This window comes from Sminthopsis crassicaudata, chromosome 1 (assembly GCF_048593235.1).
Source record: "Sminthopsis crassicaudata isolate SCR6 chromosome 1, ASM4859323v1, whole genome shotgun sequence".
In the NCBI taxonomy this organism is placed as follows: Eukaryota; Metazoa; Chordata; class Mammalia; order Dasyuromorphia; family Dasyuridae; genus Sminthopsis; species Sminthopsis crassicaudata.
Window position 1 is genome coordinate 143036951 of NC_133617.1, and position 18325 is coordinate 143055275.

At 36.0% G+C, this 18325-nt stretch overlaps 1 protein-coding gene across 15 annotated transcripts in view; it reads left to right on the plus strand.

The window, feature by feature from the left end:
* STK3 (serine/threonine kinase 3) overlaps positions 1–18325 on the plus strand; it is a 502315-nt gene that overhangs the window by 332394 nt on the left and 151596 nt on the right. For 14 of the 15 annotated variants that reach the window (XM_074268483.1, XM_074268592.1, XM_074268524.1 and 11 more), the window contains one exon: positions 9828–10020. In XM_074268483.1, coding sequence (XP_074124584.1) covers positions 9828–10020 — 193 coding nt within the window. Of the gene's footprint in view, positions 1–9827; positions 10500–18325 lie in introns of those variants that run through there. The other variant, XM_074268602.1, reaches the window with a different exon arrangement.

Below are 18325 nucleotides of genomic sequence, written 5' to 3' on the forward strand. Positions count from 1 at the left end.
ATTCTTCTTCTTTCCCTCTTCACTGTAAAAACTTTTTCACCTCTATTATGTGAGATGATTTATCCATTTTATCTCTCCCTTTTCCTTTCTTTTAGCATATCTTTTCTCAAAACTTAATTTTTTTACATATTTAATCCAAACATAGTCAACTCACATCTTTGGTCTCTATGTAAACTTTTTCTAACTACCCTAATAATATTAAAGTTCTTAGGAGTTATAAGCATCATTTTCCCCGGTAGGAATTTAAACAATTTAACCTTATCTAATCTCTTATGATTTCTCTTTCCTGTTTACCTTTTTACGCTTTGAAAGTTGGATTTTCTATTCAACTCTGAGTTTTTTACTAGGAATATTTAAAAGTTCTCAGTTTCATTAAATACTCATTTTTCCCCCCTGAGAAGAGTACTCAGTTTTGCTGGATAGGTGATTCTTGATTATAATCCTTGCTCTTTTGCCCTCTGAGATATAATATTCTAAAAAACCTCTGATCCTTTATTGTAGAAGTTACTAAATCCTGGGTTATTCTGACTGTGGCTCTATGGTATTTGACTTGTTTCTTTCTAGCAGTATATTCTCCTTGATATGGGAACTCTGGAATTTGGCTATCATTCCTTAGAGTTTTCATTTTGGGATCTCTTTCACACCTGATTGCTGGATTCTTTCAATTTCTATTTTTAACCTCTGGTTATAAGATATTAGGGTAGTTTTCCTTGATCATGTCTATGATGTCTAGCCTCTTCCTTTAATCATGGCTTTCAGGTAGTCCAGTAATTCTTAAATGTTCTCTTTTGGGTCTCTTTTTGAGATATCATTTTTTCAGTGAAATATTTCACATTTTTTCTATTTTTTAATTCTTTTGATTATGTTTATGGAGTTATTCACCCCCACTTACCCAATTGTAATTTTTAAGGAATTATTTTCTTTATTGAGCTTTTGTGCCTCATTTCTATTTAGCCAATTCTACTTTTTTTTTTTCCTTCATTTAATTTTTGTACATTAAATTTTTTTTTTTTCCATTTGGTCATTTTTGCTTTTTAAGGAATTTTATTCATTAGCTTTTAAGCAGCTTTTAACCATTTGGTCTATTCTGTTTTTCAAGATATTTTTCTGGTGTCTCTTTTACTAAGCTATTGACTCTTTTTTTCATGTTTGTAGTCTTACTTTAATTTCCTCCCCAATTTCACTCAGTTTCTCTTATTTGATTTTTAAAATCCTTTTCCTCCAGGAATTCTTCTTGGTCCCAAGACCTATTCACATTTTTCTTTTGAGGTTTTGCTTGTAACTGCTTTGATTCCATTGTCTTGTTTTAAATTTGTGTAAGTTCGCTATCACTATGATAATTTTCCAGCATATTCTGTCACTTTTAACTTTATGTTAAATTTGAATTCAAAGGGGAATGGTGGTGGGGAGAGATATTATCCCAAGCTTTAGGCCTTTCTGGCTGTTGCTCTCAGAGCTAGTTCTGAGGATTTGTAAGTTTTCAGTTCTTTTAAGGTGGTGTGATATAAGGAGAGATGTGGTCACTGCTGTGAATGATCATAAGCATTCATTTTTGCTCTGGAATTCTGATCAGGATTCCCACTTCTGTTAGGGTTTGTGAATGTTGTGTCCTGCTTTCTAGAGTCTCCATGCCAGGGTGATTAAAATATATGATCTTAGTGGAGAAGTGATGAGATAGGACTCCTGAGGATGGTAGAAATATGGAGTCCATTTGTTGCTAGTTCTTTCACCTTTATATATCCTCATACCCTTATGTAACCAAAACGACAATGGGCATACGCTAAATATATACTGTACATGTGGGACCACATAAACAACTTGCTATTGTATGTAGTTTGCCACCTGGTATCCCTCTGCTTCTATTACAACACGGGTTTTCATCATCCCCTGACTTTTCAAGAAGGCAGAGAGCCTTAGGGGAGATGGGGAGTCAAACCAGACATTGTTACCAGGTTCCCTCTAGGCTGAAGGATCTTATATCCCACCCAGAGTTCCCCCACTGTCTGTGATCCTCTACATCTCTCTTTTTTTGTTTGTTTGTTTTAATTGAAACAGGTATATATATATCAGTGGTTAAATCCATCACCATGGGAGGAATCACACAGGCAAATTGTAATATTATACAAGCAAGTAGTAATATAACAAACAATTTGAAAACAATATACTATAAAGATTTCCATGAGTCCCAGAAAGAAGGTGTAGAAAGCTATCAATTCACAACCACACATATGCCTCCCTTCAGCAGCCAAGAGATAGTTCAAAGCCAATCTATTATCCATTACTTTATGTGTACAAGATTCAGTGTACTGAAAGGAAGTTCTGATAGTACTTTTTAATAGCTCAATCAGTAGAATAAACAGCACAAATGTTATGTTTGGATGGATCTATAAAAATAGCTGTCCCTGCAATAATTCCTGTAGATTTTGAAGTCCTGCATCAGTCTCATTGACAATTATTTTTGATGTTCCTGAATTAATTGCCATACACATAGGGTTAACTGCCAAGCTCTTTCAGTGGTGGATGAAGTCAGAGATGGAACCACCTGATGTTTCTTAGGTCTTCTCCTTTGTTTCAAGGGTCTTCTCTTTTTCCGTGTTTCTGTGATGGACAAGGCAGATACAGTTCATTGGCACCCTTTCGGTTCCTTCTCCATCTGTTGAAATACAAGAAAGCCTTCTCCCCCCAGCAGTTAACCTATCTGGTCCCTTCCATTTACCACTTTCTGAATCTCTCCACATCACCTGGTATAGAGGGCTGAAACTCCAAAAAGGTGTGCTTGAATCAGACAAGGGAGTACTTAAGGCTAATTACCTATTCTATGTGAGACAATGACTTTATTAGCATATGTTTGGATAAATGGCTCTTCTCACTGTTGGGTGCTTGCTGAATCTTTGCTGTTAAGATAATCAGAGGCAAGGATTAGAGGGCAGAAGGTAATTTGGCTGCAGGACAAGGAGGAGAGAGGCTGGACTCAGGGCTCCAGGATTCAGGAGATAGCTCTGGCAAGCAGTTTGTCTGTCTCCTTCACTTCTCCCTCTAAAGACCAAGAACTTTAATTTATCCCGACTCTGGCTGACCCTGAGGCCCTCCAAGGAACTAGCCCGTACTTCACAATCTGATGATTACCAAAAGATATTAGAGCTCCTTGAACTGGATACTGCCCTTCCGGCAGGCTACAAAACCTGTCTGCCGGAGCCAGTGCATCTCCATCAAAAATCAAAAAATTAATGGTATAGAGGACTAAGTTTAGGAGTTTTCTAGGATTACCTGTGGCTCTCCTTCTCTTTTGTTTTTGGAGTTCTTGATGTCTCTGTTTCTTCTACTATTGCCTGTCCTTGAGGATTAAAGGGTATGCACAAAAGTGTGCAAAATGTTTAGAAGTATATGCAAGTCCATTATCTGTTTTTATTGCTTGTGGGACACCCATAATTGCAAATGCTTGTATAAGGAATTCAGTGACCACTCGGGCTGTCTCTTTTGCTGCTGGTATTGCAAAAGTGAATCCTGAAAACGTGTCTACCACAACATGGATAAAAGATAGATGACCAAAAGATTTATAATGGGTCACATCCATTTGCCAAATTTCATTGGGTCTCAAACCACGAGAGTTCTTCCCTGGAGGGAGCATAGGAGCGTGGAAAGGAAGGCAAGCTGTATAGGCTTTTACTATGCTTCTAGCTTCCTCTTTTGTTATCCTAAATTGTAGACATAAGCTTGTATAGTTTGATGATATTTAAAATGATATTCTTGGGCTGCCTGAAATAAAGGAGTATTGGCCAACATGGTTAGAAGGCTGTCTGAATTTCCATAAAAAATAGGACCTGCAAGTTTTGTATGAGAATAGACATACAAGATATAAATAAATCTTACCTGGATGCTTTCTCACTTGCTTTTTAAGTTCCTTAAAGACCTGATCTATATCGGAGGCTACAAATTTTATTTGGGTTGTGGCAATTCTTTGTACCACACCTACTGAATAAGCCGAATCAGATATTATGTTTACATCTCCTGGATAATAAGTAAAAGTTAGCATGATTGCATAAATTCATTCTGCTGTGTATACAGAAAGGAAATTCTGACTATTTTATAGCTTGATCAGTAGAATATACAGCACAAATGTTATTTTTGGTTGCATCTGTAAAGATAGTTGATCCCTTAAGAGGAATCTTAGAAATCTTTTCTCCAAAAATCCATAGCCAATTATATAATAGCCAGGTTATCTTTAAGGGAGACGTGTGTATAAAATTTGGAGCTGTGGCCAATAAAATTTGCCACTCTGGGATGGTTTAACTGCATCCATTAATTTGTGCATTGGTATAAAATATGTATATCTTGTCAGGTCTTATCCCAGATAATTGTACTACTTGTTTAATGGCCTTTAACAAGATTCTAGTCACAAGGATTGGGTAAGGAGTAAGGGTCTGGTATGTTTGGAGACACTTGATGTAGGTGACTCTTTTATAGCAAAAACTGATATTTCTAAGTGTTTTTAAGTGACTCTTTCAACCACATTGGATAAAGCCATTTCAACATCTTTAAAAGCTTTTTGAGCTGCTTTTGTAAGCTGGCGTGGTGAGTCTAAAACAGTGTCTCCCCCTTAAAATATCTTACAATGGTTGTAATTGATAGGTAATTAAGCCTAACACTGAATGCATCCATTGGATATCTCCTATCCTAAAAATTAAATATATCCTAAATATTGAAAAGGAGCATCTCTTTGAATTTTTTCTGGAGTTATTTGCAATTTGTATAGTTCCTTAGTGTTTCTGTGGTCTTTTGTAGACATGCTTATAACATTTGCTCCTCAGGTGCACATCCCAATATATCATCCATGTAATGTAACAACATAACTTTTGGAAATGCTTTTCTTACAGGAGTAAGAGCAGCTGCCACATACATTTGACACATAGTAGGACTATTTTTCATCCCCTGTGGCAAAGCTGTCCAATTGATTATTTTATAAAGCTGAGCTAAATGAATGCTGGGCACTGAAAAGGCAAATCTTTTCATATCTTCCTTATCCACAGGGATAGAATAGAGACAATTCTTAATGTCTATAACCCAAAGAGGCCATTCCCCAAGCAATTGAGTAGGAGATGGAAACTCAGGCTGATGAGCTCCCATTGTCTCCATCTGTTTATTTACTTTTCTCAAATCAGTCAACATTCTCTATTTTCCAGGGTTTGTTTTGTTTTGTTTTGCTTTGTTTTGTTTTTTAAACAACAAATACAGGGGAATTCCAAAGACTTAGAGAATGTTGTAAATGTCTTTGGTCAAGTTACTCCTGTACTATATCTAATAAGGCCTGAATTTTTTTCACTGGTTAAGGGCCACTGTTCCACCCACACTGGTGTTTTCCATTAAATAGGAACAGGTGAGAATGCAGGCAGGGCTTCAACAGCAACCCTGCCTAAAAAGCTGAAGTGCTTAATTGTAATCCTAATTGTTGTAAGATGTCTCTTCCCCATAGATTGATGGTGATATATATTTTTTTAATACAAAAGGAGTAAAAACTCCTGTTTTATATTCAAATTTCCATCTCAAAGGGGTAGCACTAAGTTTGCTATTGATCCTCCTATGACAAACATATGGGTGTTTGCTGTAATTTTTGGCCCCTCTAATGAGTGTACAATCTGCACCTGTGTCTACCAACCCTTTCAAAGGTATACCATTTACATAGATAGTGAGCACAGAATGGTTACCTATAACAGCTGCAGTCTAGAATGTTCCTAGATTCTGTTGTTGGGAGTCAAAATCCAGGTAAATATCACCAAATTGCATTTCAGGATTGTGTATCAGGAGGCCTGATGCTACTACTTCTCCTGGTTGATAGATCACACATTGTCTATCTGTACTAGTGACTGGGATATTAGCTACACATTCCCCAGTTTCCCAAATCAGTGTATGGATAGACACTGTTTTATAAACACACTCAGGAGGTGAAATAATCAAGCCGACTGTGTGTGGAGGCAAGGATCTATAGGCTGGAGAGGTTCAGGTTTCAATTCTCCAGGAGATATCTCAGTAGTCCCTGATGTATACAACTCTATTCTTCCTAATTGCAATCCCCTTCCCCCATCAGGTTGCTTCTCAGCTGAATGATCATGTTGGAGTACTGAACTTTTAAAGACTCTCTGAATGTAATAGCAGTTGCCATCATGCCCCAAGTGTTTTTTGCGTGGGGCCCTGGAGCCCAGCCTCACTTCTTGTTTCCCTAAGTTACTCTACATTCTGATGCCCCATGGAAGCCCTTATTGCATTTCAGACATGGGGTTTTAGGTCATGTTCTCTCACCCTGTTTCTTTCACTTTATCTTTTTGCCAACATTGAGCTTTCAGATGCCCTACTTTACCACATTGAAAGCACTGATGAGTCTCTTTGGAAGTCCCTTCCCAAAAGGGACCCTGTCTCCCCATGTTCAGATCTTGAGAAGCCTGCATTATAGTCTGGGCATAAAAAGTATTTGTGCCCACTATGGCACAGTGTATATATGCTCTCATCTAAAGGACCATCCTTTTTTAGTCCTAATATAACTCTTCTATAATCCTCATTAGCATTTTCCTTAGCCAGTTTTCTTATCATAATTTTTGTTGCTACATTTTCACCAATAGTTCATATGACAGCTATCTGGAGGCGTCCCATGAAGTCAGCAAAGGGTTCATTTGGACCTTGTGCTATTTTTATGAAGGTGTTCCTGTGAGCGTGCCCCATGCTTTGATAGCAGCAGAAACAATTTGTTCATATGCTGCTGTAAGGTAATTAATCTGCTCTAAAATGTCTACATAAAGACCTAAACCTGCTAGTTGATCAAAGGTGACTGGCATATTAAGTCCAGTTTGCCTATTTTGTTGGGCTTTTATTCTATAGAGTTCACTATACTCAGAAAGCCACAACAAGTTTTGTCCAGGTTCTAAACATGTCCTTGCTATAGATTTCCAATAATTAGGGGTTAAAATTTCATAAGCCAAATTCTTTAGCAGCATCTTTACATAAGATAATGTAGACCCATAAAGAATGCAAGCCTTTTTAAGATCTTTGATGATTTCCAGATTAAAAGGAGTGTATCTTCTGATTTGACCAGAAGAGTTGAGCTCTTCAATCACAGAATATGCTTCTGTTCTTAATCCAATTGTATGCTGTCCTTCCTCCTTAACTTTAACTAATGCCTTTTGTAATGGTGACATGGAGGGTGGGCAAAATTGCATGGGCGGTGCTGATGTTGTCATTGCCTCTCCCATTCCTCCTTTTGCCCACAAAGGAGAAGAGGAATAAGATAGAATGCTTGGGTGTAGGGGAAGTGAAGCCCAGCTGTGAAGGTGAAAAGCACCATATTCTTTAGGCTTATCAGCATGGTACTTAAAGTACTTAACTTGAGGTATTTAACTTGTCCCAATTGGGCCAGCTGTGTTGTCAGTACCATTGCCTGCTTTTTCTCCTCACACTTCCTTGCCATCCACATTAAAATCTTTCCTTGTTTTAAAACTTTTGGGATTCTTTAAAGCCAGTTGTATTATATTGTACATAAGGAATGTTTCCCCAGGAATTGAATCAGGACCCATAGCTTTGTAATGTCCAATTAGTTGCTTTCCCACTATTTTCCACATCTCTGGCTTTTTTTTTCTTCCTTAGAAGATTTAGAATTAGAATTTTTCTTCCTTAAAGAGCCAAGGAGATGTGCACTCTAATATACTTAAGAATCCAGTGATCTGTTTCTGAGTTACCAACAAACCTTGCTTCTGTATTAACCTAACTATGGATGCTTCATACTTCCCTGGAGGCATGCTCTTTTCTTATGGGGTAAATTTCATTTCAACTGAGAAACAAAAGTGACTAGATTAGCCCTTACCATCTCCCTTACCTATTTTTATACTTCCTCTTTTCCTGGGTCATGGGACTTCTCCCCTGAACTCAGTCAATTGCATCAGTCAAGCGGATTTATGGCCTGCTTTGCAAGGCCCTGCTTTTCTAGGGCCCCATGTTTAGGCACCAAATGTTATATTCTGCTTTCAAGAGCCCCCAAGTTGGGGTGACAAAACATACCTTCTTAGTGGAGAAGTGATAAGGCGGGACTCCTGAGGATGGTGGAAATTTGGAGTCCATTTATTCCCAGTTCTTTCCCCTTTTTATACCCTAGTATCCTTATGCAACCAAAATAATACTGGGCATGTGCTAAAGTATATACTGTGGGACCACATAAACAACTTGCTATTGTATGTAGTTTGCCACCTGGTATCACTCTTTGCCTCCTGGTATCACTCTGCTTCAATTATAACACAGGCTGTCATTGCTCCCTGACTTCTCAGAAAGGCCCTAAGGGCTCTTGGGGAGGTGGGGAGCCAAACCAGACAGTGTTAGCAGGTTCCCTCTAGGCCGAAGAGTCCTAAAACTCAACCGAGTTCTTCCATTGTCTGTGACCTTCTACATGTGATCTGGAAACCAGTGTAGGCAATGCAACAGAGTCCTGCTTCCAATGTTATCAGAGGGTCTCTTATAGTTCCCTTCTGAGTAGTTGTTCAACTTCTTTATTGTTCTTGGGCTGAAAGCTTTGGTAGTCACTACTGCTGTGATTGAGTCAATCCCAAGTCTGTTGCAAGTTTTCTGAGTTGTGTGGTCTGTGGTCTTCATTCCCTCACACCTTGGTGAGAAAAATCTTTCTTTCTGGCATTCTAAGGTGTTTTGGACTAGAAAATTGTTTGTCTCATCGTTTGTTGGTTCTGCTGCTTCAAAATTGGTTTTGAGGTGCTGTTTAAAGTTGTTTGGAAAGGAATTTTGGTGAGGTCAGGCAAGTCCTTGCCTTTACTCTACTATCTTAGTTATGTGCCTGCCCCTCCCCAAATTCTTCTCATAGCTTTTGTCAAATAAAAGAAATTAAATAAAATGGGAGAGAGGGAGAGAGGGAGAGAGACGACCAATAGTTTTCTGTGCTTTGATTGATAATAGCCACTGGGACTTGAATAAAGTATATATTTTGGATAAATCAGACCTCAAGCAATAACTGGGTGATGACAATAGAATGAAACTCTCAGATTTCAGTAGGAACAAAGAGTGTTTTAACTTTATTTCCAGTATAGATGAATAAGGAACTTTCGGAAGGCACAGTACAGCAAGTTCTAAGCAAGGGAAAGCCTGAAATTGAATGTCATCCTAAAAAGTCGCCAGACTTTAAAACCAGAAATGAAAAGAACATGGAAGAAATCTAAAATGAAAGGAAACTCATTAATTATAGAGCAAAAGTTTCAAAGGCCATAGTAAAAATGGTAGACAGATATAGCATGGAATATGGTGGGAGGTGATATCAGAGTATGGAAGCTAGCCTTGAAGTAGTTGGAGATGAAAGAATAGCAGGAAAAATTTCACCAAATAATATTCCTTGATTATACTAAAAATTAATTGACCTTTTAATTTCAGAGCATGAAGAGGCCTCAGAGGTCAATAGTCAAGATTATTGATCTACATTTTGCAATCTTTACTCTTCCTCCCCCCTTTTATCATTTTGTATTTCTGTATCCATTTGAAAAATACTCAATATTCATTTATTATATACTTTCTGTATTTCAAGCAGTGTGCTCAGTCTGGAGACATAAATATAAAAATGAGACAATCCTTGTCCTAAAGTTGCTCTCATTTTCATACGAATCACTGTCAAGTATCCCATATAAAAATCTTCCAATTAATCTTAGTAAAAATGTTTATAACCCAACTTATTTTTATTTTTTTAAATAATGTTACACCAATGTCACTAAAATAAAATCCACCCTTAGAAATTACATCCTTATTAGAGTTCTGGATATAGATATTAAGTTTTAATTTTCAGTGTTCATTTGCAGGATGAAGATGAGTTGGATTCCCATACCATGGTGAAGACTGGTTTAGACAGTGTGGGCACTATGAGAGCTGTCAGCACAATGAGTGAAGGGGCTCAGACCATGATTGAACACAATACCACCACATTAGAATCGGATTTGGGAACCATGGTCATAAACAGCGAAGACGAAGAAGAAATAGATGGAACTATGAAAAGTATGTCCTTTTCTCCCTTTGAATGTTATTTTCTATCCCACAGAACATTCTCTTCAGGAAATTATCATCTTAATTGAGTATCATGCAATTTTAGGAAAAGATGTACAAAAAAATTGTTCTTTGTGATACAAAGCAAACAGAAGAACCAAGCATGATATAAAGTTAGATACAATTTAATGTGACACAGTATGAAAAATCAGGAAAAGGACAAGAAACTTTAATTTTCCTTTCTGTTCTATTTCTTAAGATCAATTGAACTAAAAAGGAGAAAATCAATTTTTAGTGTTGAGAATACTATAAGAGAAAATAGTAAATGTTATATTTGATTGCCTTTAAAAGTCAAGAATATAGTATATAAAATTTTGAGAAATAAAGAGAAAGGAGACTGAAGCAGCTAGACAAAGGAAACAGCAACAGAGGGAAGGACATACATACAAGAAATAAAAAGTCAAGTGACAATAAAAACACTTTTTGTGAAATAATGGCTCCATTTTATTTCTGATTCTTATTCTTAAGTTAGTTCTTTGGCATTTTTGCTAGCACAGACATAAACAGTGATGTACTTCTCCTTTTAAAGATGCTAAATAAAAAAAACTCAAGTAAATTAACTTTAGTGGCTTAGAGTTTCTTTAAATATGCTTTAAGTATATAACATTCTCATCCCCAAACCAAACCTATTTTCAATGAAAATATTTTTTGCAAAATATTAAGTTTTTTATTTGAGTAATAGAATATGTAGTACTATATTCTGTCTACATGAATTTTGGAAAGATTTATTACTACATATGATAAAATTTTAGTTGCAAAGAAAGGTCAAGTTTGCAATTCAATTAAAATGAAATAACATAGGTCACATTTCTGGGGAGAAAAAATTCTGATATAAATTACTCTATAAATAAATTTACTGAATTGCTATCTAGTTTCTCCATTTAACCATGGAATATATAGTACTGCTAACTCTGGAGTTATATGAGAGGGAAAGAGGGAAGAAGAGAAGGGGTGGAGGGAGAGGAGGGAGAGAGAGAGAGAGACTAGAACTATAAAACTTTTTTTAAAACTACCTGTCTGCAAGAGAACAATCAACTCAACATTTTTAAGTAATTTTCTGTTTCTCTCTCTCTCTCTCTCTCTCTCTCTCTCTCTCTCTCTCTCTCTCTCTCTCTCTCTCTCTCTCTCTCACACACACACACACACACACACACACACACACACACACACACACACACACCCAGCCCCACCCTAACTAATGATGTTTCTACACAATCTTTGCCTCAGCCTTTCTTTCTACTAGGAAATAGATACTGACTCCTGGGCCACTCTTAGGAGTTGTTTTCTTCAGTCAATTTCTGTGCTTCTCTTTCGAAGCTTTTGACTTTTTATTCTCCAAATTTTCATAACTCTATTGCATAGCTCTCATTTATTTCCCCCATTTTTCTTCTTTTTCTTATTGAGTTTTAAAATCCTTTTGGAACTCTTGCTAGAAAAATTTTCAAGTTTGAGGGCAGTTTATGTCCCCCTTTGAGGTTTCAGATGTAGGCATTTTGCCATTGCTATAGTCATCTCAGTTTGTGTTTTAATCTTCCTTGTCACCATAGTAGTTTTCTATGATCAGAGTTCTTTTTGGTAGTTTGTTCAATTTTAAAAGTTGAGTTCTGTGCCTAGGGCACAGGGGAGATTGTTCCAGATTTCTTTTGTAGGGAGACAGGGATTTCTTACTTCCCACTGAGTTGGGTTGACCTGGTATGGTCTTGACTGTTATGCCAGTGGAATTGAGGGCTTGAAATTAGCTTTCTATGCTTTGATTGTTTTCACAACTGGCCTGCTAAGCCACTGGCCTAGGACAAAAGGGCGATGCTGCCCTTTGGCTAAGAGCTTTCCACTAGATTCCCCACATCATGCCTGTGCTAGACCACATTCCCCCCTGCCCAAATGAGGCAGCTCTTTACTGAAGTCCTTCCAAGATATCTTAAGCTGAAAAATTGTTACACTCTGAATGTTTGTGGCTTCTGTCACTCCAAAATCCATTCAGAAACTTAATCTAGTATTGATTCCTAGGGAAACTGGGGAGAGCTCAAATAATGTCCTGGCTTCTTTCTGATATCCTTAACTCTTTGACACTTTGGTTTCAACACCTTTTGACTAAAGGCTATATACTTAGTCATTGGCCTACTTTTAAGGTACTTAAGGGACAAATTTTTTGGATACTTGTCATTATTCTTCTATTTATTAAAGGACATATCATTGTTCTTTGGTTTTTATTTACCTGCTTTCCATGAACTGGCATTTTAAACTGATTCTCTACTTCTTTTATCATTTGAGCTACTTGTTCTTCTGATCAGCAAGAAATTTTATATGACTCACCTTGACTCAGGAATTTAAACCTTTATTAATGCAGAATACCTCATAATATAGTTAAATAACATTCAGAAAGATGGAAGAGAGTACTGGCTGAGAAGTAATTATGAACCTAGAAGGGGAAGGATCACAGAGCCACAAATTTTTAGATTTGGAAGTCATCTCAATAGCCATCGAGTATAACCCATACATGAAAGGAATTCCTAATATTAACATATCCAGCATGCAGTTGTCTAGACTGAGCTTGAATTGAGTGGCCTTACTACTATTTAAGGTGGCCCATTTCACTTTTGAACAGGCCTCTGATTGTTAGAATATTTATTGTAATATCAGAAACCTAAACTTGTCTCTTTACAACTTTTACCCATTGCTCCTGTTTTGTCCCTGGCCAAGCAGAACAAATCGAATCCTTCCTTTTTATAATAGCCTTTCAGATGCCTGAAGATGGCTGTCATAGCTTTTCTTAATATTATTTTCTCCAAGTTAAACATACTTAGTTCCTTCAACTTTTTCTCATATGAAATGAACTCAGTGTCTTCATTCTTAAATACAAGTATCTGGGACTAAATACAATATTATAAATGAAGTCTGACAAAAGAAGAGAGGACTTAACATCTTCAATGTCCAGAAGGCTGTGAAACCAAAGATTAGTTTTTTGGCTGCTACAATACATTGTTGATATATTTTCAATCCATTAAAATTCCTTACATTTTTTTTTAAAAGAATAACTGTTGTCCTGATTTTTTTACTTGTAAAGTTGGGGGGGTTTTGTACCCTAGTATAAGACTTTACATTTATCCCTATTGAATTTCATCTTGATAGATTTAAGCAAATGATTTAGCCTGTCAAGATCCTTTTGGATCCTGATTCTTCCATCTATTATATTCACCATTCTCCTGGATTTGCATCATCTTCAAATTTGATAAATATACATTTTATGATTTAATCCAAATCATTGATCAAAATGTTAAATAGCACAGAAATATTCACAGATGAAAGTACACTAATCTTTGGGCTCTGCCACTTAAACCAACCAGTTCTGAATTTTTCTTGTTTTATCATGCAATCTATTTTTAAAAAATCATTTCTACAAAGAATTGTATGTTATATTCCATCAAAACTTTGCCAAAATCTAGGTAAGCTCTATCCACAATGTTTATTAATCCTGTGGAAAAAAGAAATGTGGCTAGGAAGTCATGACCTGTGCTTAATGAAGTCATGCTAGCTTTTTGTAATTTTCTATAGCTAGATGTTTTCCAATTCTTTTTAAGCATCCATTCTACAATTTTCCCATCAATTCAAGCCTAATTTATGGGCCTATAATTTTTAAGACATAGTTCTCTTCCCTCATATGAAAACAGGAAAGTTTGTTCCTCTCTAATTTTATATCCTCTCTCCTATTTTCCATGATATCTCAAATAGTAGTAAAGCAGCAAAAAGTCTGAAACTCTATTTGTACTTTTTCTGTCCCCCAGTACAATTCCCCCGAAGCTGTTTCTCATTGGATAGCTGTCAAGTATGTGAATGACCCTAAAGATTCTGCTCTTATTTACCATTTCTTGAAGGAATATTCAAGGGAGGGTGGAAGGTTGTAATAAATTCTTTTTTATCCACTCATATTTTCTCTGTTCCCCCTCAGTTTCCTGCAAAAAATATACCTTAAAATATTTCTACTAAGGGTTTTCTTTTTGTCAGAGGCACCAAATCAGTTATTGCCAATCCAAAAAAAAACAAAAAACAAAAAAGAAACACAACTCATAATTAGTCTAGTACCACTTTCTTCCTCTCTTCTCTTTTCTCCAAGGTTTTTTGTTTGCAAATATTGGACAATTCTGATATGTTTCTATATTACTCTAAAAATAGTATATATAAATATGTAGCTTTAGATAACAGTGCTCATAAGCCAAGAAAAGAATTCTGAAATTAATTCATGATGTGACAAATTGTCTGCTCTGTCTTTCTATGTAATTCTGTGTAGCATGGAAAATTCTCAGGAAGAACAATGAATTCCCTTAAACCAAAACTGAGCTCATTGCAGTTTGTTTGAATGGGAACTGAAAAAGGAACATTTATATTCAACATATTTTATGGTTAATAACGATACAGGAGTGATTACAAAATAATCAGTATGGTGCAGAAATGATACTAGGTTTAGAGTGTGAGATCATAGATAAAATTACATTGTGGTTAGACCTTCTGAAAAGCATCAGACTAGAGCCAAGACATATTACTTATTGTTTTGGATTACATTATAATGGCTAACAATGCACAGGGAATTGGCTTTTGGAGAGGCCTTAGAAATAGATTTAAGATATGTGAAAAATTCCTGACAAAAATACTTTCAAAGAGCTCAAAGCAACAATATACTTTTGTATATATGTATTCATATATTATATATATTTGTTATATATGTATATTTATTCATATATATATATATATATATATATATATATATATATATATACGATACATATTTTCATAGTATTACTCTGCGATATAGAGGGAGAAATGATACAATTGGGAATACTTGGAATTGGATAAGTAGCTAAAGGCAGAGATAATAGCAAAGGGGATATAGACCAGATATAGTACCCAGAACAATTTTTATCTGAAATACACTGCTGCTAAATGTTGTGGAAGAAATACTGTATAATCTTCTGAATAACTTAATGCCTAAAAAGTTATAAATTTGGTGATTGCACTAGTTGATTTTGCAGGTCTTCCCAACCCTTAAATTTATGACCTTATAATATGCTGACTTGATTAGCTCACCAAAAAAGGAAAAAAAAAAAAAATCTATTTACACACCCGTACACACATACCCATATATATGTACACATGTATATAAGCATACACAAATGTTTATGTATACAGACATACACACATAAATATATATTGTTTGAAGAATGTCTGAACTAGTTCTGGTATGTATGTGAATCAAACTAAGTTTTCCTAATGCCAGCTGACACTATCCACTGCTTCATTCAGCTGCCCTTATAATAATTTACTTTGAGACTAATCATTTTTAACTGAATGTATTATTTTTTCAAAAGTTTTCTCTTCATTTGACCATTTAATAATTAAATATTACTGTCTGAGAAATTATTTGAATGTTTGTGCTTAAAAGTCAGAATGGCTTAATGGTTAGAAAATTGACCTAGGAGTATTAAGCCTGTATAAAAGTCAGATCAATAAAGTGATCAATAAAAATTTCAATTCAGAAGAATGCATTGTCTTACCGAGATAGGGAAATTCAATGAGGGGAATTCTAAATAGAGATCACATATAAAGGGGAGCAGTTTGGTAAATGGGGGAACAACAGTTCACAAGTTATTTATTGCAGGGTGACCATCTTTCCTAGAAAAACCACACGATGAGTTTAGGCTTCTTCTAGCCCAAAGAGATGGGCTATCCCCCAAGCCAGGGTCACTTCAGAGTTATTGGAATAGCCAAAGAGAAGGGTTCTTGGAGCTACTTCAGTCCATGTGTAAGGATAGTTAAAAACTGTTGGTCACAGCAGAAACTGCCAAAAGTTTCTCATGGGATATATGATTAGAAATTGTTAATCAGAATAAGCTCAGGGTTTGACAAGAGCAAGGGAGACCTAAACTCAAGCCCCTCTTTACCACAGCCTAACTTTACGAACTGGACAAGTCTCTTAACCTCACAGTTTTCTGTGCAATTCTTTTAAAACTGTAAATTGTAGAAAAGGTGCCATCCTAAATTGGTAGAGTTTCCTTACCTACTTCCATCTGTCAATGAAAAGACAGGTCCAGATCCTGTTCCTATGCCTATTTCATTGTAGTGTAAGTTCACTTAATGATTTAGAAGAAGGAAACGTGTTTGCATTTTAGTTTCTGAAGAATTTGCCCCAGAAATAGATATATGGTGTTAATGGGTTTGTGGTAAGAAGGCATCTCAAGAGGGAAAATTGAGGAGATCAGATTTAGAGTCAGAATCAATCAACATTTAGTATGAGCCAATATACTGTGTTAAGCTCAAGGCATATAAAGAAAATCATAACTTAGTCCCAGCCCTTAGGGACTTCATAGTTTAATTGGGAGGACAGCACTTAAAAAGAAGCTGAAAAAAGGGGGAAGGGCACAATGAAATCATACAACCTGATGGGAAATGATCTGACCAAGTTTGAGTTTCCAAGTGGACTTCATCTTACAGAATGAATTTCTGGAAATGATGAAGTCTAGAAAATTCCAGGTGCAGTTGATGTTTCATCACTACTACTGCTGGTAGATCAAGATTATCCCTAGGCAAAATTAGGAAATAGAAGTTTGTTTTGGGTTTTTTTCTCTGTGTACCATTTTCCTCCTTTAATGAAGCTTTTTCTTCCCTTGCTCCTGCTTTAGTATTCTCATTCTTTCCAAATAGTTTCTCTCAGGAAAAAAGCTGATAATGATTTACAGTGACTAATAAGGCTTAAAGCCTCAAAGCTTTGCATGCTTGTAGAATGACAAATCCAAAGGAATCAACCTAGTGCCAAAATTTTAGATATCATTAAGCCAGTAGACAGGGGAGAGAAGTAGAAGATCCTTCCCAGTGAAAAGAAATCATATAATTCTTTCTTTGGTTCATTCAATGACTTTCTTATATGAAAGAATGGCGTCTCATAGGAACTACTTTAAACCACCTGCCTCCTACTTTGAGTGGTGATAGCAAACTGCTGATTCTTACAAATTAGCAAAAAAAGGAAGTCTGATTTTGAGTAACTTTTAGGGGGATACTAGAGATCTGAGATATATTACATGTGCACATTTGTTTGATCACAGGATTCTTCATTGGCCTATACTACAAATGAATGAGCAAATGAAAACAAAAATATGTTCCTTACTATGTGCTACTATGGCTACAAATAAAAGAAGCACCTGCTTTCATGAAGCTCTCATTAATTGAGGGAAACAACATATGAAAGAAAGTTCAACCAAGGAAAATTAGAAAAGTGTAGAAGACCTAAGGATGCTGCAGTGGGGGTTAGATGACAAGGTCCAGAGATGTTCATGTCACAAGAGTAAATGAAGATGATGTTGCTGGGCAACCATAGTTTATAGAGTCAGGGCAGGTGGTAATTTAAATTAAATTTAAATTAATGTTCCTCATTCATTAACAGCAATGCATTTGTTGATTTTGTATGAGCAGTTATAGTGATAGAGTGAAGAAAAAATACAAAAGTATAGGCAGGGGGTAATGGTGGCAGCAGCTCTTACTGCTGCCTATCCTTCCCAGATGGAATTTAGGACAGGAAGGGAAAGAGTAAGGAGCAAGACAAGTAAGGCAGCTCTTGGTGGCCATGGATTTTCTCTCCATCTGGCTTTCCCAGATGGCTTCTTTATTGCCTTTAAACAACCTCAAGAAAGTGTTTTTACAACCTAACTTGGAAACTCATAGATATATTTAAAACTGGAAAGTCATCCTTTTATATGCCATTCGTATTCCTTGTGTTACACCCTCAGGGATAGAGACTAGTTGGACAATATTTTCTTATTAGCTCTTTAGGGCCAGAAATATGTCATGTTTATATCTTTGTTTCCTCAAGGCCTTTTCTACTGTCTTGTATATCACGTATACTTAATAAATATTTGTTTAATTAAAGGATCTTTATGTATATTCGAAGGCAAGTTTTAAATTGCCATTTCAACCATTTCCAATTTAAATAATTTCAATTTCCTTGATTTTTATACATGTTTTACTTTCAGGTCTTTAATCTTCTCTATGGATGTTCTTTGGACCTTCTCCAAGTTGCCTATATCCTTCATTAGTTTAGAATATATTCTGTGGACTTAAGGAGAAAAATCTGGATTCTTATATGCATCCACTCTATAGCTTTTTGGCAACAACTTAAGGGACAAGTTCTAAGACCATTAATCAGGTGGAACATCCACATCATGAAGAATTTTGAAAAGACAATTAGTTAATATTTATAAAATCCCTTTGAGGG